Source organism: Notolepis coatsorum, assembly GCF_963971535.1.
Source record: "Notolepis coatsorum genome assembly, chromosome: 2".
In the NCBI taxonomy this organism is placed as follows: domain Eukaryota; kingdom Metazoa; phylum Chordata; class Actinopteri; order Aulopiformes; family Paralepididae; genus Notolepis; species Notolepis coatsorum.
In genome coordinates, this window is record NC_140166.1 from 145,349,662 (window position 1) to 145,374,091 (window position 24,430).

The following is a 24,430-nucleotide window of genomic DNA, read 5'->3' on the forward strand; positions in this document are numbered from 1 at the left end:
CAGGCATAAGCGAGCACTCGCAAATGGCGGACCCTGATGTAAACAAGACAAATGTTTTTCTCTGGTCTGCACCCCCTTAACAATTGTGTGTATTGCGCCGTACTGTATTGTACCCATTCTGCAATCTGTTAAATAAAGTTTTCATTCATTCATTCATGAACAGCAGATCAGCTGTTGCAGATCACCGCGGCGGGTGATGAACAGATCAGAATGCATGAAAACACGACTCACCACACCTTGTTTGTTGTTAAGTCCTCCAAAATCCCTGCTAATGTTTGAAACATGTCAAATATCCACTCGTCGCCCTCCAATTCCAGATTGGCGTTGAATGCAGCTACTTTATCTGCCAACTTGAACACAGTTGTCATCATTGCCTCGTTGTTGTTGTTGTTGTTGTCGCCACATATTATGCAGAGAGGACGTCGGCTCGGCACGCAAGAATCACAGACCTGTTGCGATAAACCCGTATTTTAAGTATGGCTCCTGTTTATTAAAAGAATCGTTATATTTCCCCGTTGCAAAGAAGCTATCCAAAGATGTTTGTTTTGTTTTTTTTAAACACATTTTGTTACTCGCTCGCATCTCGAACGCGGAAGTGAAAGTGCGTTAGGGAAATATACATGCGGCCCGGTGGGACTATTCCATTGGTTCTCCCAGTCCACGTGACCATTTCTAGCATTTCAATTGGGTATAGTGACAGACATGCTTTTGATGACTACTGGTAGATAGATACAGCTTCACAATAAAAGACACCCTGGCGTCCCCGAGTGAATATTTCCCGCGCGTAAAATAAATATCATATTCTCAAAATAATCTGACGGGCCAGAAATTATTGCTGGCGGGCCTATTGCCGACCCTGCCCTAGAGGGTCGGAGGTTCACCCCCCATAGTCTCTGAACACTGGAGAGAGATAGACAGAGAGAGAGAGAGAGAGAGAGAGAGAGAGAGAGAGAGAGAGAGAGAGAGAGAGAGAGAGAGAGAGAGAGAGAGAGAGAGAGAGAGAGAGAGAGAGAGAGAGAGAAGAGAGAGAGAGAGAGAGAGAGAGAGAGAGAGAGAGAGAGAGAGAGAGAGAGAGAGAGAGAGCGAGAGAGAGAGAGACAGAGAGACAGAGAGACAGAGAGAGACACAGAGGAGAGAGAGAGAGAGAGAGACACAGAGAGATAGACACAGAGAGAGAGACAGAGAGGGAGAGAGAGATAGACAGACAGACAGAGAGACAGAGAGAGAGGTAGACAGAGAGTAAAATAAGGTGGCTCACCAGTGCCGACGAAGGGGTCGAAGACGAGGTCGTGCTCTTTGACCCTGGCATGGTTGGCCATGATGAAGGAGAGACCGGCGTCCATACTGGTGTTCCCTATGAAGTGTCTGTTCTTCACACTGTAGGAGCGAATCAGCTCACGCTGCCCATCTGCTATCTGGAGGAGGAGGAGGAGAGGAAGGAGGAGGAGAGGAAGGAGGAGAGGAAGGAGGAGGGGAAGGAGGACGAAGAGGAGGAGGAAGAGGAGGAAGAGAGGAAGGAGGAGGAGGAGAGGAGGAGCAGGAGGAGGAGAGGAAGGAGGAGGAGAGGAAGGAGGAGGAGAGGAGAGGAAGGAGGAGAGGAAGGGGGAGGGGAAGGAGGAGGAAGAGGAGGAGGAAGAGGAGGAAGAGAGGAAGGAGGAGGAGGGAGAGGAGTAGGAGGAGGAGAGGAAGGAGGAGGAGAGGAAGAGGAGGAGGAGGAGAGGAGGAGAGGAAGAGGAGAGGAAGGAGGAGGAGGAGAGGAAGGAGGAGGGGAAGGAGGAGAAGGTTTACTTAGTCAATCTACACCAAACCTCAAGCTCTGCGCTCTTCTCTCACAACTGCTGCTTCTCTTAACCCTTTCACCACCACACTACCCAAAGGGTCAACCCTTTCACTGTGACGATACAGAAGGTTAACCCTTTCACTGCCACACGACAAAGGGTTAACGTGTCCATAACGACGACTCACCCATCTGCCAAAGTAGACGTGGAGGGGCTGGTCAGGGATGTCGTTGGGGTCTGAGCCGTAGTCCTCCAGGAGACAGAAGACGTGCTGGGGACTCTTCAGACTCACCCTGCCTTCCCACGGGAGATACTCCAAGGCCTGGAGGACACAAACACACCAGTCAGCAGCAGGCTGGACCCGCCCACATGTCCCTCAACACCTAATGTCCTACTAGGGTCAACACCTAACCCTAACACCTAAAGTCCTTCTAGGGTCAACACCTAAAGTCCTTCTAGGGTCAACACCTAAAGTCCTTCTAGGGTCAACACCTAAAGTCCTACTAGGGTCAACACCTAAAGTCCTTCTAGGGTCAACACCTAAAGTCCTTCTAGGGTCAACAACTAACCCCTAAAGTCCTTCTAGGGTCAACACATAACCCTAACCCCTAAAGTCCTTCTAGGGTCAACACCTAACACTAACCCCTAAAGTCTAGGGCCAACACCTAAAGTCCTTCTAGGGTCAACAACTAAAGTTCTACTAGGGTCAACACCTAACCCTAACCACTAAAGTCCTTCTAGGGTCAACACCTAAAGTCCTTCTAGGATCAACACCTAAAGTCCTTCTAGGGTCAACACCTAAAGTCCTTCTAGGATCAACACCTAAAGTCCTTCTAGGGTCAACACCTAAAGTCCTTCTAGGGTCAACACCTAAAGTCCTACTAGGGTCAACACCTAAAGTCCTTCTAGGGTCAACACCTAAAGTCCTTCTAGGGTCAACACCTAAAGTCCTTCTAGGGTCAACACCTAAAGTCCTTCTAGGATCAACACCTAAAGTCCTTCTAGGGTCAACACCTAAAGTCCTTCTAGGGTCAACACCTAAAGTCCTACTAGGGTCAACACCTAAAGTCCTTCTAGGGTCAACACCTAGTCCTTTTAGGGTCAACACCTAAAGTTCTACTAGGGTCAACACCTAAAGTCCTTCTCGGGTCAACACCTAAAGTCCTTCTAGGGTCAACACCTAAAGTCCTTCTAGGGTCAACACCTAAAGTTCTACTAGGGTCAACACCTACCCCTAACCCCTAAAGTCCTTCTAGGGTCAACACCTAAAGTCCTTCTAGGGTCAACACCTAAAGTCATTCTAGGGTCAACACCTAAAGTCCTTCTAGGGTCAACACCTAAAGTCCTACTAGGGTCAACACCTAAAGTCCTACTAGGGTCAACACCTAAAGTCCTTCTAGGGTCAACACCTAAAGTCCTTCTAGGATCAACACCTAAAGTCCTACTAGGGTCAACACCTAAAGTCCTACTAGGGTCAACACCTAAAGTCCTACTAGGGTCAACACCTAAAGTCCTACTAGGGTCAACACCTAAAGTCCTACTAAGGTCAACACCTAAAGTCCTTCTAGGGTCAACACCTAAAGTCCTACTAGGATCAACACCTAAAGTCCTTCTAGGGTCAACACCTAAAGTCCTTCTAGGGTCAACACCTAAAGTCCTACTAGGGTCAACACCTAAAGTCCTTCTAGGGTCAACACCTAGTCCTTTTAGGGTCAACACCTAAAGTTCTACTAGGGTCAACACCTAAAGTCCTTCTAGGGTCAACACCTAAAGTCCTTCTAGGGTCAACACCTAAAGTCCTTCTAGGGTCAACACCTAAAGTTCTACTAGGGTCAACACCTACCCCTAACCCCTAAAGTCCTTCTAGGGTCAACACCTAAAGTCCTTCTAGGGTCAACACCTAAAGTCATTCTAGGGTCAACACCTAAAGTCCTTCTAGGGTCAACACCTAAAGTCCTACTAGGGTCAACACCTAAAGTCCTACTAGGGTCAACACCTAAAGTCCTTCTAGGGTCAACACCTAAAGTCCTTCTAGGATCAACACCTAAAGTCCTACTAGGGTCAACACCTAAAGTCCTACTAGGGTCAACACCTAAAGTCCTACTAGGGTCAACACCTAAAGTCCTACTAGGGTCAACACCTAAAGTCCTACTAAGGTCAACACCTAAAGTCCTTCTAGGGTCAACACCTAAAGTCCTACTAGGATCAACACCTAAAGTCCTTCTAGGGTCAACACCTAAAGTCCTTCTAGGGTCAACACCTAAAGTCCTTCTAGGGTCAACACCTAAAGTCCTTCTAGGGTCAACACCTAAAGTTCTACTAGGGTCAACACCTAACCCTAACCCCTAAAGTCCTTCTAGGGTCAACACCTAAAGTCCTTCTAGGATCAACACCTAAAGTCCTTCTAGGGTCAACACCTAAAGTCATTCTAGGGTCAACACCTAAAGTCCTTCTAGGGTCAACACCTAAAGTCCTTCTAGGGTCAACAACTAACCCCTAAAGTCCTTCTAGGGTCAACACATAACCCTAACCCCTAAAGTCCTTCTAGGGTCAACACCTAACACTAACCCCTAAAGTCTAGGGCCAACACCTAAAGTCCTTCTAGGGTCAACAACTAAAGTTCTACTAGGGTCAACACCTAACCCTAACCACTAAAGTCCTTCTAGGGTCAACACCTAAAGTCCTTCTAGGATCAACACCTAAAGTCCTTCTAGGGTCAACACCTAAAGTCCTTCTAGGATCAACACCTAAAGTCCTTCTAGGGTCAACACCTAAAGTCCTTCTAGGGTCAACACCTAAAGTCCTTCTAGGGTCAACACCTAAAGTCCTTCTAGGGTCAACACCTAAAGTCCTTCTAGGATCAACACCTAAAGTCCTTCTAGGGTCAACACCTAAAGTCCTTCTAGGGTCAACACCTAAAGTCCTACTAGGGTCAACACCTAAAGTCCTTCTAGGGTCAACACCTAGTCCTTTTAGGGTCAACACCTAAAGTTCTACTAGGGTCAACACCTAAAGTCCTTCTAGGGTCAACACCTAAAGTCCTTCTAGGGTCAACACCTAAAGTCCTTCTAGGGTCAACACCTAAAGTTCTACTAGGGTCAACACCTAACCCTAACCCCTAAAGTCCTTCTAGGGTCAACACCTAAAGTCCTTCTAGGGTCAACACCTAAAGTCATTCTAGGGTCAACACCTAAAGTCCTTCTAGGGTCAACACCTAAAGTCCTACTAGGGTCAACACCTAAAGTCCTACTAGGGTCAACACCTAAAGTCCTTCTAGGGTCAACACCTAAAGTCCTTCTAGGGTCAACACCTAAAGTCCTTCTAGGATCAACACCTAAAGTCCTACTAGGGTCAACACCTAAAGTCCTACTAGGGTCAACACCTAAAGTCCTACTAGGGTCAACACCTAAAGTCCTACTAGGGTCAACACCTAAAGTCCTACTAAGGTCAACACCTAAAGTCCTTCTAGGGTCAACACCTAAAGTCCTACTAGGATCAACACCTAAAGTCCTTCTAGGGTCAACACCTAAAGTCCTTCTAGGGTCAACACCTAAAGTCCTTCTAGGGTCAACACCTAAAGTCCTTCTAGGGTCAACACCTAAAGTTCTACTAGGGTCAACACCTAACCCTAACCCCTAAAGTCCTTCTAGGGTCAACACCTAAAGTCCTTCTAGGATCAACACCTAAAGTCCTTCTAGGGTCAACACCTAAAGTCATTCTAGGGTCAACACCTAAAGTCCTTCTAGGGTCAACACCTAAAGTCCTTCTAGGGTCAACACCTAGTCATTCTAGGGTCAACACCTAAAGTCCTTCTAGGGTCAACACATAAAGTCCTTCTAGGGTCAACACCTAAAGTCCTACTAGGGTCAACACATAAAGTCCTTCTAGGGTCAACACCTAAAGTCTAGGGTCAACACCTAAAGTCCTTCTATGGCCAACACCTAACCCGGGCTCCTAAAGTCCTTCTAGGGTCAACACCTAAAGTCCTACTAGGGTCAACACCTAAAGTCCTACTAGGGTCAACACCTAAAGTCCTACTAGGGTCAACACCTAAAGTCCTACTAGGGTCAACACCTAAAGTCCTACTAGAGTCAACACCTAAAGTCCTTCTAGGGTCAACACATAAAGTCCTACTAGGGTCAACACCTAAAGTCCTACTAGGGTCAACACCTAAAGTCCTTCTAGGGTCAACACCTAAAGTCCTACTAGGGTCAACACCTAAAGTCCTTCTAGGGTCAACACATAAAGTCCTACTAGGGTCAACACCTAAAGTCCTACTAGGGTCAACACCTAAAGTCCTTCTAGGGTCAACACCTAAAGTCCTACTAGGGTCAACACCTAAAGTCCTTCTAGGGTCAACACCTAAAGTCCTTCTAGGGTCAACACCTAAAGTCCTTCTAGGGTCAACACCTAAAGTCCTTCTAGGGTCAACACCTAAAGTCCTTCTAGGGTCAACACCTAAAGTCCTTCTAGGGTCAACACACATAAAGTCTAGGGTCAACACCTAAATTCCTTCTAGGGTCAACACCTAAAGTCCTTCTAGGGCCAACACCTAAAGTCTAGGGCAGGGGTCAGCAACCTTAGGCGTGAGTGCCAACACTGACATGCGGTATCTAAACCAATGGCAGGCTAGCAAGTGTGTAAGAGAGGAACCTTTATGGATATGTTGAAGTGTCCTCTCATCCCCACTCAGAGTTACCTCTCTCACAGCCATTGGCAAGTTGCACAGCCTGTTATTTATGGTAGGTTGACTGATATATCAGGGATATTTCAGCGCCAGAGGCAATCAGAAGGGTCAGTCTGTTGTTGTTTGCTGAACATTGAGTGTTAAACGCCATTTTGAGACCAAACATAAAGGATGAGGCAGACGAGGCTGAATGTGTCCAGGTAGCGTCTATTCTTATCCTAACCCATGTTTGCGATCTGATTGGCCACTGACGTTTCTGGTCATGTGACATGTGCTGCCCTCTTTGTTGACTTATCAAAAGCATTTGACACAGTTGATCACTACTTACTTCTAAAGAAACTATCTAACATTGGGTTGGATGATAATGCCTGTGTCTGGTTTCAGGATTATCTATCTTCTAGGCAGCAGTGTGTGAAGTTAGGTCAAGCACAATCTGAATTCTTGGCCATGACTAAAGGTGTGCCACAAGGTTCAGTTTTGGGTCCTGTCCTTTTTACAATTTATATTAATGATATTGTTTCTTCTTTGTATGGATGTCATGCCCATCTGTATGCTGATGACACAATTGTGTACTGTATTGCAGACTCTGTACAGCTGGCCTTTGAGAAATTGCAACTTTCCTTTTATGCTCTACAGGATGCCCTTACTAGTCTTAAATTGGTTCTTAATGCTAGTAAGACAAAGTTTATGTTATTTTCAAGAGCAAGGAATATTAACCTTGATGATGTGAGGATATCTACTGTCAGTGGCTCTTGTATAGAGAGAGTCACTGAGTATAAATATCTTGGCCTGTGGCTTGACGAGAAATTAACATTTAAATTCCATGTGGAAAATCTTGCCACTAAACTGCGACAGAAAATTGGTTTCCTGTACAGAAACAGATCCAATTTTCCTCTATTTAGTAGAAAAATAATTGTGGAATCAGTCTTCTTCTTCTGCATATCACTCAGCTCTCAGATTTATAACTGGTGACAGATATGATACTCACCATTGTGTCCTGTATGATAGGGTGGGTTGGCCTTCTCTTGCAGAAAGGCGCAACAAACACTGGTATTTATTTATTTTTAAAGCCCTTATTGGTAAACAACCTGTTTATATCTCCTCACTGTTAAATTGGAATATTGGAACCTATTCAACTCGATCGAATGACTGGATGGTTCTTAGGGTTCCTCAGATTTGTTCTGAGCTAGGGAAGTCAGCCTTTTCCTTTGATGCCTCTAACTCATGGAATGTCCTTCAACTCACGCTAAAATTGGAGGTTCTCCCTTCCCTTGGAATGTTTAAATGTATGATTTCAGACCATTGTGTGACTACCTGTAACTGTTTTAGTTGATATTTTAAAATTATTTTTAAACGTTTTTAATTTGTTTTACTCTTGTGTTTAAATTTCTGTGAATATTGTTTTTATTATGTACTGTACAATCGTCGTTTCTGTAAATGAGGGAAACCTCAGATGCTTACGATTTTAAATAAAGGTTGAAATGAAATGAAATGTGCGCCCAATCGCGTGATGAGCTGTGTCTTTGCCATTTCCGCGTCGAACAGCCTGCAAACGACCTAGCGCCTAGTTTATCACTGGTTAAGCTTAGGCGACTCTTTCGAAGTTGGTTAAGGTTAGAGTTTGGAATCAGGGCTGGCGTTCTATCGCCATGCTCTAATACAAACTCTAACCTTAACCAACTTCGAAAGAGTGCCTAAACTTAAACGTCGAAAGAATTTGCCGTCACACGATTGGTGCACATGTCACATGACCAGAAACGTCAGTGGCCAATCAGATCGCAAACATGCAAACATGGGTTAGGATAAGAATTTAGGCGTCCAGGTATGGCAAGCAAGCGTCTCATAAAGACGGCAGCCTTCTTGTATAGCGGCGAGCGCTCTTATATAATTTAATGTTTATTAAAACTATTGCTATGCACGTTGCCTATATGGATGGAATAGAATTACAGATCTGTTGGAGATTTACATTTTGATGTGGTGTCAAAATTAAACCTTAACACTTTGAGTGCCACGGACGCGTTTTGTCGTTAGTTCATGCCGCCAGTTGAGTGCCACCAACGACATATAGCGTTTGTTTGTCGTATTTTTTTTTATTAGCGATTTGAATTCATATTTCATCAATCGAGACAGGTAGATCGCGGGCTGATTTCAAGTAGATCGATTAATAAAATTCGGTTATTAATTATTTATTTTTTTTCTTCTTTTTTTTGCAAAATCAACTCTGCCTCTCCTTGTTAACTACAACAAGCAATGCTGTTTGTTATTTAAGATGAGGTCGGACTCGGCACTGACAGATTTGTGTTCATTATGCTGCTTTTATAAAGCCTCAAATGACGGCTTACAATATACAATTTTGGCTGGTAGCTCTCGGCTAGGAGGTAAATAAAAAAGTAGACCTTGGTTCAAAAAAGGTTGGGCACTCCTGGTTTAGACTGATGGGGGGGGGGGGGGGGTCCAGCCTCCTCATGTTACTTCTCCGGCGAGGCATCTGAAGAGACCCAAGTTGATCGCCGAGCCGGAAAACGCGTGGAAAACATATTTACAGTAGCCAACGCTGAATCAATAAACACGATCGATATTTGGAATGGCGATCAGGAATTGGAATAATCTTTTTGGATAACATCTGATCTGAGGTAAGCAATTTATTTTACCAGTCTTGGGGTAATCGGATCTGTTTTGACCTATATATCAGCGTGTGCCCCATGTGTGTGTGTGTGTGTGCGCGGTGATCAGGAAATGAGAATATATTTTTCAGATCGCTTCTATAGCGTGCATAAGTACACATATACTATTTATTTGAAAACGATTCATAAATAGGCCGAAAAATTACAAAGTGTTTTGTGTATGCCAGAATATTCCAGTAAAGGGCGTTTATCACGGAATCTATATATTTTCCTGAAAAACTAGGGCTTTTCAAAATGCTATCAAGCGGAGAATGAACAGATTAAAAAACAATCTATCATTGAAGTGGGTGGTGGCATTAAACGATAAATAGTGCACGCCACGCTGGCAATCAAAGTGTTAATGGTAATAAATGGTAAACAGTGCATTCATATAGTACTTTTATCCAAAGCGCTTTACACATTTTACCCATTCACTGACATTCACACAACCAATGCGAGGTGCCAACCTGCTCATCGGGAGCAGTTAGGGGTTAAGTGTCTTGCTCAAGGACACTTGTATCAAATGGGCTGTGGGGGGTGCTTAGTGTCTGAAGAAGTCGACTGAAGGCTTCTTGTCCTCTTTTTGGAAAGAATGATTTATTAAAAAAATAATAATAATAATAAATAAAAAAAAAAAAAATCATTCGACTAAGAGGTTGGCAGTCGACTACGGCTCCTTCCGATCGACTATTCGACTATTCGAGGGTCAGCCCGTATACATACACGCACACAAGCACACAAATGCAAAGGCAAACAAACTCACATCAATCCTCTTGATCCGGTCTGAAAACTCCAGGGTCTTGTTGAAGGTGTAGACGTTGATTCTGTACGTAGAGTCTTCCTTCATGAACGGTGACTGTATGGAGGGTAAAACACAATAGTTCAAGTTTCAAGTTTGTTTATTATTTGTCAGAACAAAATACAGGAGTACTTTATAATGAAATGATTGTTTCTGTATGAGCCCCCTGAAGAGTGTGCTATATACAGTAAAAAGAAAGTAAGTAAAGAAATTAAGAAGTAAAAAGTAGGTAAAGTCAATATACATATACAATATACAATACAGAGTAAAAATTAGTAACAGTGAGGTAGAATGCAGAGGTACAAAACTTGGGGTAGGGTGCAAATGTGGTATGCATGTGGTTCAAATCTCTTTAATAATAGATAAATATAAAGTGTGTTAAAGTGTCTAAAGTGAATACAGTGAGGGGTAAGGTGAGTGTTTGTTTAAAGTGAGTGTGTACGTGTGGATGTGTGTGTGTGCAGTGTGTGTAGATGATGGGTTTGTCACATGTCACATACTTTAACCCTTTCACTGCTGCACTACCAAACGGTTAACCCTTTCACTGCGACAATACACAGAAGGTTAACCCTTTCACTGCCACACAACAGCAATGATGGAAATAAGTCTTGGCTTTTAGTTTTCTATCCCTGACAAAGCAAATACTCATGTGATCTGTATATTTGTTGTCTAAATAAAACCTAGCATGTTAACCCTTTCACTGCCACTACAGAAGGTTAACCCTTTACTATCACCGTCGGTAGTGTGATAGTAAAGGGTTAACCTTCTGTAGTGTGGCAGTGAAAGGGTTACTGCTACCGTTGTAACACCATGAGAGATTCTGGACAGACGCACGTTCGTTCCTCCCTGCCTGCAGCCTCTGGCTTCACTCACCATGGTCTGTGACGGGTAGTTCAACCAGTGCTGGCTTCACTCACCATGGTCTGTGACGGGTAGTTCAACAGGGACGTCTTGAGGTCGTTGTGCGTCTTCCCATGTCCCCACAGCTCGAAGGCAGACCTGGATGGGACACCGTGGACGACTACGTCACAACCCTTTCACACGCATGCAGTCCTGATGCAGGGGCTGCCGTCAGTCGTGTCACGCCGAGTAGACGCACCTCGTATGGGATATAGAGTGGGGCTGAGCCCAAACGTTCGGACCTTCGTTCGTTACGTTGGCGTTCGAATTCTAAATCAATATTCGAATTGTTTATTAACACTTTGGATGCCGCCAACGCTATAAGTCGTTAGTTCATGCCGCCAGTTCAGGGCTGTACACTGCGATGATATCGTCGCGAATTGCCCCTTTAATTGGCCGTTGCGTTTGGTAAATATATATCTGGGGGCGGGCTTGCGAGTAGTGCTTTCAAGCCTTGGATTCGCATTTCACTCCTAAATTATCCAAGGCGTGTGATGACGTCACTCACGCGAGCTGAGCAGTGAGCACTCAGCAGGTATGATCAGCGGGAACAATCGACTGAGCACTCACTCTGATAGGGCAAGTGCACCGTGGAATAAGTCCCCGCGTCGGCAAAATGTCAGGCTGAACTCGCGATGCATCTTGTTTGTAGCGTCTTTGCATCATCAAAAACCGATGCATTGATATAATTTCCTCTCATCCACTTGTCAGCAGTGCACTGTGACTGCACACACACACAGCAGATACTATTGCTTTCGCTACTACATATAAGGCGGAGAGCCGCGTCACAGTTTATCAACAAACAGTGGGAAGTCGAGGAGACATGAATAGAATTGCTCAACCTGCTAACGCTAGTAGCCTCTGGCTAACGCCAGTTAGCCGTTCAGCTAACGCTAAACTAGTGTCTAACTAAAGTGACTCTGCAACACCAGTACCATTAGTGAGGAGGGGGGGGGGGGGTATATTGAAGACGCTTGACAACAGGGGTTCAAAGATAACTTCACATGTATTGGTTATTCATTTCTTAATTATATCGCTTCATGCAATCCATCCAGGCTGCCTGCCTCCGTGTTGTTGACATAATGGAGCTACGGTCGGAAAGTAAAGACGACGCATCCTAGTGACCTAGTCTAGTGTGTGACATCATCAACTGTCGACGACAGCTCAGACGGGGATTTTTTTTTTTTTTCTCTCTCTCTCTCTCTCTCTCTCTCTCTCTCTCTCTCTCTCTCTCTCTCTCTCTCTCTCTCTCTCTCTCTCACTCTCTCTCTCTCTTCTCTCTCTCTCTCTCTCTCTCTCTCTCTCTCTCTCTCTCTCTCTCTCTCTCTCTCTCTCTCTCTCTCTCTCTCTCTCTCTCTCTCTCTCTCTCTCATCTCTCTCTCTCTCTCTCTCTCTCTCTCTCTCTCTCTCTCTCTCTCTCTCTCTTCTCTCTCTCTCTCTCTCTCTCTCTCTCTCTCTTCTCTCTCTCTCTCTCTCTCTCTCTCATCTCTTCACTCTCTCTCTCTCTCTCTCTCTCTCTCTCTCTCTCTCTCTCTCTCTCTCGTCTCTCTCTCTCTCTCTCTCTCTCTCTCTCTCTCTCTCTCTCTCTCTGTACTTCTACATGTTGCCAAAGCAATATTAAACATAAACATGGATTACAAACAGATATAAGTACATACAAAAATATTCATTGTAAAATATAGTATATACAAAAATGTTCATCATAAAATAGAACATAAAATATTACGGCATATATCTCTCTCTCTCTCGTGTGTTTTTAGCTAAAGTGGATAGAAAAGACAGTTTATGCAAAAGTCTTCTTAGGCACCAAGAGTTTTTATATAAATTGTCTTACAGTAGATTCTTTTATTTTTAATAATAATATAAGCTGCATATAAGGAATACAACCAAATCCTCTGTCATACCATAAAATTGTATTATTTATTATTATTATTATTATTATTATTATTATTATTTTGCATCGTGTTGAATCGCATCGTATCGCCTCCGAATCGCATTATGTTGAAGAATCGAATCGTATCGTATCTCAACAGGGGGTGAATCATATCGCATCGCCCGGTGCTTCAAATGTATCGTTAATGTATCGTATCGTTGGCACCGTATCGAGATGCACATCGCATCGGCCTCAGTGAGGAGATGCACATCCCTACAGTATAGGGCCCAGCTGCAGCTCCGGAGAATCCTGGCCGTAGCTGGAGGCTACTCAGTACACACAGACAGTGGAGCTGGTTGCATATAGCGAGCATTTAGACTTGTTGCGTGGTGGCGATGTCTCGCAGATAATACAACTACAAGTATGATTATATAATATATATATTTTATTAAAAAAATATATATATAAAATAATTTTTTCTTTTTTTTTTTAAATCAAAAACAATCGATATAAATAATGGTAAAATTGTTATTTAAAAATTTGCCCCTAAAAAATATTTTTTGCCCCTAAATTTCTCATTTAGGGGCAAGTGTGCCCCTAGTGAAAAAGCTTAGCGTACAGCCCTGCAGTTGAGTGCCGCCAACGACATATATCGTCTGTTTGCCGTTTTTTTTATTTATTGGCGATTTGAATTCATATTTCATCAATCGAGCCTCGGGTTAGTGCTGCAGAGTCTCTCTGAGCTCAATTGGGAAGATACCGCCCCCTATCGTCTCTCCCTGTGTAACTGCACCCCATTAGTTCAGACTGATGCAGGGGGAGTGGTTAGTTTGCTCATTTTATTTTTCCGTCAAGGCATCTGAAGAGACCAAGTGATCGCCGGCCCTCAGAACAGCGACGATTATGTATTTACAGTACCAACACTGTAATCAATAAGCGTGATCGATATTTGGAATGGCAATCAGGAATTGGAATAATCTTTTTGGATAACATCTGATCTCAGGTAAGGAATCTATTTGACCAGTCTTAGGATAATCAGACCTGTTTTCACGGCGATATAAGCTTTTTCCCTATGTGTGTGTGTGTGTGTGTGTGTGTGTGTGTGTGTGTGTGTGTGTGTGTGTGTGTGTGTGTGTGTGTGTGCGCGGTGATTCCTGATCAGGAAATGAGAATCGATTCTCTACTGTTCAGTAAACCTGATGCTCCAAGTCTCTACTGTTCAGTAAACTGATGATCTAAGTCTCTACTGTTCAGTAAACTGATGATCTAAGTCTCTACTGTTCAGTAAACTGATGATCTAAGTCTCTACTGTTCTGTAAACTGATGCTCTAAATCTCTACTGTTCAGTAAAACTGATGATCTAAGTCTCTACTGTTCAGTTAACTGATGATCTAAGTATCTACTGTTCAGTAAACTGATGATCTAAGTCTCTACTGTTCAGTAAACTGATGATCTAAGTCTCTACTGTTCAGTAAACCTGATGATCTAAGTCTCTACTGTTCAGTAAACTGATGATCTAAGTCTCTACTGTTCAGTAAACTGATGCTCTAAATCTCTACTGTTCAGTAAAACTGATGATCTAAGTCTCTACTGTTCAGTAAACTGATGATCTAAGTCTCTACTGGTCAGTAAACTGATGATCTAAGTCTATACTAGGGCTGGGCGATATGGTCTAAAAATAAAATCTCAGATTATTATAATTTTTTTAATCCGATTTACGTTTTTAATTGATTTTTTTTCTCTTGAAAACTAGAAATCATTCAAATAACCTTTGTTTTTATTGACAAAAAAAATTATCAAACCAAGATGAATTTCCCTATTGGGATTGAAGTGCAAACCTAACTTTCACCAATCTTCACTTAAAAAAACTAAATAATAATAATATATATAAAAGGTTACTCTTGATCAAACAAAGATGAATGTCCCTATTGGGATTAAGTAAGGGATAATGTATGGCTACGAGGTCATTGTCGCAAAATAATTGACCGACACGGAGTTTAAAATACCGAGGCGCCGCGCCGAGGTGTTTTAAACGTAGTGAAGGTCAATTATTTTGCGACAATGACCGAGTAGGCTATACATTATCCCGCTTATTACATGGCTAACTTACTAACAATATACCTAATTCATTTGACAAATCGCAGTTGTTCTGTGGCTCTGTCAGCCCAAATAAAGTGATTATTATTATCGCGGGCAGCCTCTGTGTTCTGGCTCCGCTGTGTTCTGGGCTCGTCGCTCCGCCCCCTGTCATCGCCGGCACGGCAGTGTCTAATTGCACTGAAACAGTGTGTCAGTGGGCTTGATTGCGAACAGCTGCGCTCTGCGGTCATTATTGAAAAATCTGTCGGGGGGCTATTGACCAATCACAAGCAAGCATTTCGGCGAATGTGAAAACGCCATGTAATAATAGTGCAATAACTTGCTTTTTCACCAAACTTCACTTAAAACAAATAAAATGTGCCTCTTGATCATCAAACAAGAATGAATTTCCCTATTGGGATTAATAAAGTGCAAATATAACTTTCACCAAACATCACTTTTTGTAAAATAAAAGGTGACCCTTAAAAAAATCGATTGAAATTTTTCAAAATCGTCCTAAATCATTCATTCGAATTAATCGATACAATCGATACAATCGATTAATCGCCCAGCCCTAGTCTATACTGTTTAGTAAAACTGATGGTCTAAGTCTATACTGGTTAGTAAAACTGATCTAAGGGTGCTTTCACATATAGTTTTGGTGGACTCGGTGCGGTTCTGGTAGTGAAGTTGCAACATTGTTGCATTCATCATTTGGTTCGTCTGCATTCACACAGTAAATTTGTCAGGCGCACCAAACTTTATGAACAATGTCACGCGGTCGAAAAGGGCGCTCGTCTATTGGACACAATGGAGAGTGGAAATCCCTCCCCTTCAGGAAGTGAAATGCGGAAATACACAAACTGCGTAGCAGTGATAGTAGCAGAGGCGTGGCATTGATAGAGTGGAAATGTGTGTGTGCCTGCGAGCCTGTGTGTGTGCGCGCGCGTGTGTGTGTGTGTGTCTGTGTGTGTGGACTGCGAGCCATGTCTGACTCCAGATCAGCGGATAACCCAAGTCTGTCCACGAGACATGTTTACACAGTGTGCTTGTAATGCCGCGCGCCATGGTAATAATAAGCCGTGTTTTTTCTTCTTCCTTCTACCCAAGATGCACAGATAGATAGATAGATGCAGTGTGCTGCGTGCGGTATTAATAATAATAATAAGCTGCAGTGTTCCTTCTACCCAAGATGCCTGACTGACTACGTTTGGTCCGCGTTTGGTCCGATGAAGGCGAACCGAGACCTATGTTTTTTGGAGGGCCGAGTTCGCGTGTTTGGTCCGCGGACCGAGTTCGACTGCGCATTCACACAAACCCGAAAAACCGGACTATCGACTTCTGGTCCGATAGTCTGGACCAAACAGCCCCTGTGTGAAAGCGACCTATGTCTATACTGTTTAGTAAAACTGATCTAAGTCTATACTGTTCAGTAAAACTGATCCAAGTCTATACTGTTCAGTAAAAGAGATCAGATAAAAAGTGGCATCATTGCATCCCTAATGCTAATTCTCTATTTTGCATCCACACCATTTTGCATCCCCAGTCACATGTTCACCAAGAAGGATGCAAAAAACGGTCAAATGAAAGAAAAGGAACGCTGCCCTCTGTAGAGAGATCTCTAGGGAACAAGACTGTCTGTCAAAAAGTGTCAAAGGGCAACTCACTTAGCACAGACGGATCTGGCCATGATGCTGCGGACGTCCTCTTCAGACAAGCCATCCAGACGCCAGAAAGGACACTAGTGATGAGGGAAGAGATACAGAACAAAACATATTCAGCTTCATATTACATTGTTTTGTTGAACAAAACATATTCAGCTTCATATTACATTGTTTTGTTGCACAGGGGGTGGGGGGCTAACCAATGTTTTAATCAATAATGGGGGGGGGGGGGGGTGATAATCAATGTTTTAATCAATAATTAAGCACAGATGGGGCTTGTGAACAACCCACCTTATTAAAAACAACCTAACAATATCTGTCTGAATATACCTGCATGTAATCCTTCTATATACCTACTTACACACCTGCATAACCCATACAACTCTGTATGATAGCATGTACAATAATGCTGTATTATATAATTCTTACTGTATATATATATATATATATATATATATATATATATATATATATATTAGAGCTGGGCCGTTAACGTGCTGCGTTAACGCCGGACTGTTATCGCGCGATAATACAATTGACACCGTTAATCCATTTCTCAAACTTGGGTCTCCTCTCTCTCTCTGTCTGTCTGCACGAGAAGCGAGCCGCTCACTCACACATACGGGTACTTAAGGGCGGGGCCTATCTGTGGCTCATTGTTGAAGCGCTGAGGACACAGACCGAGCTCTGCGCTCATTATTATTATTATTATTATTATTATTATTATTATTATTATTATTATTATTATTATTATTATCATGGCGGAGAGAACAAAACGAAAGTCTGGGTACACTTTACGAAAGTCGATGCCGACAACGCACGTTGCCACAAGTGCAATAAAACATTTGCAAGTATGGGTGGCAATACAAGCAATTTGTCAAAACATCTGTTGTCAAAACATAACATTAGTCTTAGGGATGGGTACCGAATTCGGTACTTTTGAGGTACCGAACCGAAACACGTCGGTACTACCGAGTATCGATTCAAGTGAGATACCAAAAAATTACCCCTTTTTTTTTTTACCTTTTTTCTTTTCATGTCAACGTTCACACGCACAATATATGCTTACCTAGGATTTGACTTGATTCAACAACAAAGCAGTCGGAGCAATGGCAAACCGAAAACTGTCGAAATTGTAGTTATTTGAAGTTTGGATTTTTTTTCACAACTGAGGTAGGTAAATTAAATTTCTTGAGACTAAAGTACCGAAAAAAGGTACCGTTGGGTACCGGTATCGATTCACAGGTACCGGTACCGTATAGGTTCAAATGTGAAAGGTACCCATCCCTAATTAGTCTACACTGCAGAAATGCGCCGTTTTCTACTGCTTTGCTCGCAGTGTTCCATCCCCATGCACGTCCACTGCAGGTAAGCCAAGATAATACGGAGTTAGCTAGGCTAATAACGAATTATTACGAATAGGCTAATAAATAAAATATAATTGTTTAGCTACAAATATATTTGAAAGATGACAGCCCACGCCTCCTCCCTCTCCCTCCACCACCAGCCTCCCAGCCAAGCCAAGTCCCTTCACCCTAGCAGCTAGGAAGGATGACAGAGGTAGGGGGGGACGAGTGTCACAGGGCTGTGACCCAGTTTGTTGTCAAAGGCCTGCACCCCTTCTCTACAGTGGAGTCCAAGGGCTTTAGGTAACAACTAATCATTCAGTGTATATCTTTTTTTATCTTACATTTGTTGTTTATTATAAAAAGTCTATAATTCAGACACATTTAAAACATTGTTGCTGCTGTTGCTGAAGAAATTATATTTATTTATTATATTTATTTATAAAGTTATATAAAAGAACATTGCTGCTGCTGTTGCTGAAGAAATAATGTTTAGTTATAAAATTATAAATAATAAAGCAATGTCGATAAAGTACCGAACCGTTAAGCAGTATCGATAAGAGTAGTAGTATCGATAAAATCCTAACGATACCCATCCCTAGGTAGAACACACATATTTTGAATGCCTTCGGCAGACTTCAAATTAGCCATTTTAATCTAGATTAACTCCAGGATTGCAGATAGATTAATCTAGATTAAAAAAGTATCTATGCCCACCTCTAATATATATATATTAGGGCTGTCCCCGACTAAGGATTTGGATGGTCGACTATGATTGGCCAAAATGTGCCGTTAGTCGACTATTGGTCAACTAAAAAAAGAAAAATATATATATATATAATTTTTTATCATTCCATTTGGGCTGTGGGGGGTGCTTAATGTCTGAAGGAGTCGACTGAAGGCTTCTTGTCCTCTGCAAAAGCATGCAATTGGTCCACTGATGGGTACATCTAGCCCCTTTCGTGACTTTCGGTTTGCAAGCCTGGGGCTTTTGTGACCGCAGTCACTTATTTTCGCATCCCGATCACCCAGGAAAAAAACAACCAAGCGTGATCGCGGGGCTCGGAGTGTGTCAAAAACATATCCGATCTGAATTTCAAAGATACCCAGCGTACAATATAGGTTTAACACAGCTTCACGATGGGGTCTGGAAGCTCAGAGTTGCTAATAAACATTTTAAAACATTTTCATAAAACGAGTGTACTCACAGAGCGAACCTTGGCAAAATGGCTGGTGCGTCCAGCGATCACTGCGCTCCCTATCTGTCCCTGTTGGTCATTACAACAATACACAGGAGACGCGCTCAGCAGATTCTACCCTGTAATGGCCTATAGGTAATGACCAACAGGGACCGATAGGGAGCGCAGTGATTGCTGGCGCACCAGGCATGCGACAAAAGAAGTTGCAGAAGGAGAAGACGCCATCTTGCTGCCAGAGTTCGCTGTGAGTAGGGCTGCAACTAATGACTAATTTGGTAGTCGACTAATCTGTCGATTATTTTTTCGATTAGTCGACTAATCGAAAACCAATTATGTAAACAAAAAAAACAAAAATATTTTTTCTTTCTTTTTTTTTTTTTTAACTACCTATCTTTGTGAAAGTGGCTTCTCAGCTCTGGTCCAGCTGAAGACAGAGCAGAGGAACAGATTGGACATTGAGCATGACCTCAGAGTTGCTTGTCTACCATCACCCCAGACTTTGAGACTCTTGTCAGGACCAAACAACAACATCATAACATGATGATCCCATAGCAAATTAAAATAATGACTCATGAAACATTTGAATTTGGATCTTAAGCCACTTTAAATGAAAATGTATTTGAAGAACAATACAGCAATCACTCATAACAAGATAAATAAATTAAATAATACAAATTAAAGTGGAAGTGTACTTTAAATAACTAAAAAAATAATAATAAAAAAGAAATAACTAGCAGCATCTGCCCCCAGCACCACGGCTGATGGGGCTGTAACTTGGTCCAGGACCAGGAGGGTGACGTGGAACAGCTGTAAGGGGAGAGGGGGATGAGTCAGATCAGACAGACTTCTAGGTCTTTTGTTTGCTGTGTGTGAGAGGAGTCCGTGTATGTGTGTGTGTCTTACTCTGATCGCTGTGTGAGTGAGAGGTGTGTGTGTACTGTGTAATTGTGTGTCTTACTCTGATCGCTGTGTGAGTGAGAGGTGTGTACTGTGTAATTTGTGTATGCGTGTGTGTCTTACTCTGATCGCTGTGTGTGAGTGAGAAGAGTGTGAATGTGTGTGTGTCTTACTCTGATCGCTGTGTGTGAGAGAGAGGAGTGTGAATGTGTGTGTGTCTTACTCTGATCGCTGTGTGTGAGTGAGAGGAGTGTGTATGTGTGTGTGTCTTACTCTGATCGCTGTGTGTGAGTGAGAGGAGTGTGTATGTGTGTGTCTTACTCTGATCGCTGTGTGTGAGTGAGAGGAGTGCGTGTGTAATGTATTGTGTGTCTAGTCTGATCATCATCTCCTGCAGGGGAACAATGTTTTCAATGTCCAAAATTTGCTATGGGATCATCATGTTATGATGTTGTCTGGAACCCTGAGAAGCCACTCTCACAAAGATAGGTAGTGCACAAAAAAAAAAAAAAAAGAAAAAAAAAATGTATGACTGATCGACGCAACAATTTCTCGTCAACGATTTTTTTGTAATCGACGTCGTCGATTATGTCGACTAATCGTTGCAGCCCTAGCTGTGAGTACCACTTGTGTTTCCTAACAATGTTTTAAACTGTTTATTAGCAACTCCGAGCTTCCAGACCCCATCGTGAAGCTGTGTTAAACCCATAGTATACGCTGGGTATCTTTGAAATTCAGATCTGATATGTTTTTGACACACTCCGAGCCCCGCGATCACGCTTGGTTGTTTTTTTCCTGGGTGATCGGGATGCGAAAATAAGTGACTGCGGTCACAAAAGCCCCAGGCTTGCAAACCGAAAGTCACGAAAGGGGCTAGGGTACATCTTGATATTTGTCTAGTCTAGTGTGTTCATTAGATGGGTGAAATCCTCTTTCAGTGCCTCTGTGCCTGTTTTCGTAGGCAGTTAGCCTCTGGTATGCGTGCCGTTAGCGTTAGCCATGCTTCTAGGCCTCTTTTCTTTTGGAATGAATGATAAAAAAAAAAGAAATCGACCAAATCTCAGTGCCGTGCGACTGGATGTTTTTCCTTGTCGCACTGGTGCTCCCAGCAGGTCTGTCTGTCTGTGTGTATGTGTATCGTTTTTTTTTTTTCGTGGCCATGTGCGTTATAAAAAAAAGAATCTCTGCCTTTGATTGGCTATAACACGTGCATTATGCAAAGACCAGCCCCGATCTGGCTCTGATTGGCTCTGATCATCACCCTGCCATTATTATTCGCTGAATGACGGGATAAACAAAAAAGCCATGTGACATCAACTTTCCGAATTGAAACGATAAAAAACCACAGCGTCTCATACTGGTTTCATAATACGTTTCCGAATGGACGTTTGTTTATTTATGTTGTACTGTACTTGTGCTGCATGATGACAACACATTTGAATCGAATGATAATGAGGCAAGAAAGCTCCATAATATATAATAATAATAATAATAATAATAATAATAATAATAATAATAATACATCTATTTTATATAGCGCTTTTCCAGGTGCTCAAAGACGCTTTACATATAAGAGGCACAGTGGGTCTTGGACTTCCTGACGGGCAGACCCCAGGTGGTGAGAGCAGGCAACTGCACCTCCTCATCCATCACCCTCAACATAAGGGCCCCCCAGGGCTGTGTTCTGAGTCCCCTCCTCTACTCCCTGTACACACAACTGTGTGGCTCAGCGGAGTAGCAACACAATCATCAAATTTGCTGACGACACAGTGGTGGTGGGCCTGATCTCTGCCAACGACGAGAGGGCCTACCTGGAAGAGGTCAAGGTCCTGGCGGGATGGTGCCAGGAAAACAGCCTCTCCCTGAACGTCAGCAAAACAAAGGAGATGATTGTGGACTTCAGGAGGTCGGGGGTCAAGGACTACAGCCCCCTCAGCATCGACGGGGCACCGGTTGAGAGAGTCAACAGCTTTAAGTACCTCGGAGCCTACATATCCGAGGATCTGACATGGACCACACACATTGACACAGTGTTGTGAAGAAGGCACGACAACGCCTCTACTTCCTCAGGCGCCTAAGGAAGTTCCAAGTCAGTCAGAAGATCCTTAAGAACTTCTACTCATGTACAATAGAGAGCATCCTGACTGGCAACATCACCTCCTGGTTTGGGAATAGCACTGCACAAGACCGAAGCAGACTACAAAGAGTGACACGTTCAGCCGAACGCACAATTGGAGGGGGGCTCCCCACCCTCCAGAACATTTACAACAAGCGGTGCAGGGGCAAGGCTAAGAGAATCATTAAAGACTCCAGTCACCCGAACAACTGCCTCTTTGAACTGCTGCGGTCAGGCAAGCAATACCGGAGTCTCAAGGCGAGCACAGAAAGACTCAGAAGAAGCTTCTATCCCCAGGCCATCAGGCTGCTCAACGAACAATGAACACTACACAACAACAACCATCAAACGCACATAGCAGTGATAGCACACACATCCACACGCACACACTCACTTTAAACAAACACACTGTAGCACCCACTCCCCACACTTTATAGCACACACTCACTTTAAACAAACACACTGTAGCACCCACTCCCCACACTTTATATTTATTGATGAAGGATTGCACTACAACTCGTACACCTTACTGTGAATTGTACCTAAATCGTACCTCATCCCATTTCTGCTTTGCACTATATAGTATTGTACATTAGTACACTGCATAGTATTGTATATTATATGGTAACTCAGTTACGTCTATTCTGCATCGAACATTGTACATATGTCTATACTGAACACTGGGACCTCATTTTCTACTTCTAATTTACATGCTATACTATGTTATTTGATACTATCTTGTCTAGCACAGTCTCTGGAGCGTAACAGTAAGAAGCATTTTGTATGAAAGTATTCTGTACTTCTGTATGACAACTATTAAAGAAACTTGAAACTTTAAACTTGAAACAATGTCTGTAGATCGTATAGTTTATTATGCAGTCGTCATCATGGAACAAGCAGGGAGATGCAGCCACGAGCTGCTAACGTTACATCCGTTTACCTTGTCTTTAAAGTTTTCCCCAGGGAGGAATGGTTTTCCTACGAGAGACAGCAGAGCCCTGATCTCCTGAAAGAGAGACACACAGAGGAAGAGGACTGTTAGCCTTAATGGATTAGTTAAGGCTGAGTTAGTTGCTTAAATGTTACTTAAATGGCAACACAATACGATCGCAGGCAAGAAATCCACACCTGTGACAGCCTGACATGTTACTACATGCTGGAGTTAACTGGTGAAGCTAACAGCTAGTTAGCAAACAGTCCAGAGCGAACAGCTGGAGTTAACTGGTGAAGCTAACAGCTAGTTAGCCAACAGTCCAGAAGGAACAGCTGGAGTTAACTGGTGAAGCTAACAGCTAGTTAGCCAGCAGTCCAGAGGGAACAGCTGGAGTTAACTGGTGAAGCTAACAGCTAGTTAGCCAACAGTCCAGAGGGAACAGCTGGAGTTAACTGGTGAAGCTAACAGCTAGTTAGCCAACAGTCCAGAGGGAACAGCTGGAGTTAACTGGTGAAGCCAACAGCTAGTTAGCCAACAGTCCAGAGGGAACAGCTGGAGTTAACTGGTGAAGCTAACAGCTAGTTAGCCAACAGTCCAGGGGGAACAGCTGGAGTTAACTGGTGAAGCTAACAGCTAGTTAGCCAACAGTCCAGGGGGGACAGTTGGAGTTAACTGGTGAAGCTAACAGCTAGTTAGCCAACAGTCCAGAGGGAACAGCTGGAGTTAACTGGTGAAGCTAACAGCTAGTTAGCCAGCAGTCCAGAGGGAACAGCTGGAGTTAACTGGTGAAGCTAACAGCTAGTTAGCCAGCAGTCCAGAGGGAACAGCTGGAGTTAACTGGTGAAGCTAAACTAACAGCTAGTTAGTCAACAGTCCAGAGGGAACAGCTGGAGTTAACTGGTGAAGCTAACAGCTAGTTAGTCAGCAGCAGCAGCAGCGTTGGTCTCTTGGACACTTCGCCGAGCAGATTTCATAATAATATGAGTTGCAACAAAAAACGCAGACAGTGTAACAACAACGAGGTTTATGAACTCACCGGTAACCTGAAGTCCAGATTATCTTGAGCCAGATGCAGCAGGTACTGTAAGCATGATGGTTTGCCACAGGGCGCCGCCATGTTTATCGTTGCGCACTCAAAACACGTCCGGTCGGGAACTAGGCTCTCTCCAGAAACCAGGGTCCCGCTTAGTTTGAATGATGAATGAAAACTTTATTTTTTAGAATGGGTACAAATTGTACAAATACCGTACAATACAGTACGGCTCAATACACACAATTGCTAAGGGGATGCAGACCAGAGAAAGACTTTCGTCTTGTTTACATCAGGGTCCCCCATTTTCAATTCATAGTGACATTTATGACATTGATTGATTGATTGATTGATTGATTGATTGATTGATTGAAAACTTTATTAACAGATTGCAAAAATGGGTACAATACAGTACAGCTCAATACACACAATTGTTAAGGGCATGCAGACCAGAGAAAGACTTTC

At 43.1% G+C, this 24,430-nt stretch overlaps 1 protein-coding gene across 1 annotated transcript in view; it reads right to left on the minus strand.

Moving 5' to 3' along the window:
- trmt11 (tRNA methyltransferase 11 homolog) overlaps positions 1 to 24,069 on the minus strand; it is a 70,505-nt gene extending 46,436 nt beyond the window's left edge. The window contains exons 1-7 of the mRNA XM_084308335.1: positions 23,972 to 24,069; positions 22,942 to 23,007; positions 16,447 to 16,520; positions 10,845 to 10,926; positions 9,892 to 9,984; positions 1,966 to 2,100; positions 1,259 to 1,415 (exon numbers count right to left, since the gene is read on the minus strand). Of these exons, the coding sequence (XP_084164461.1) occupies positions 1,259 to 1,415; positions 1,966 to 2,100; positions 9,892 to 9,984; positions 10,845 to 10,926; positions 16,447 to 16,520; positions 22,942 to 23,007; positions 23,972 to 24,052 (688 nt within the window). The 5' untranslated portion in view covers positions 24,053 to 24,069. The remainder of the gene's footprint in view (positions 1 to 1,258; positions 1,416 to 1,965; positions 2,101 to 9,891; positions 9,985 to 10,844; positions 10,927 to 16,446; positions 16,521 to 22,941; positions 23,008 to 23,971) is intronic.
- Positions 24,070 to 24,430: the final 361 nt, after the last annotated feature.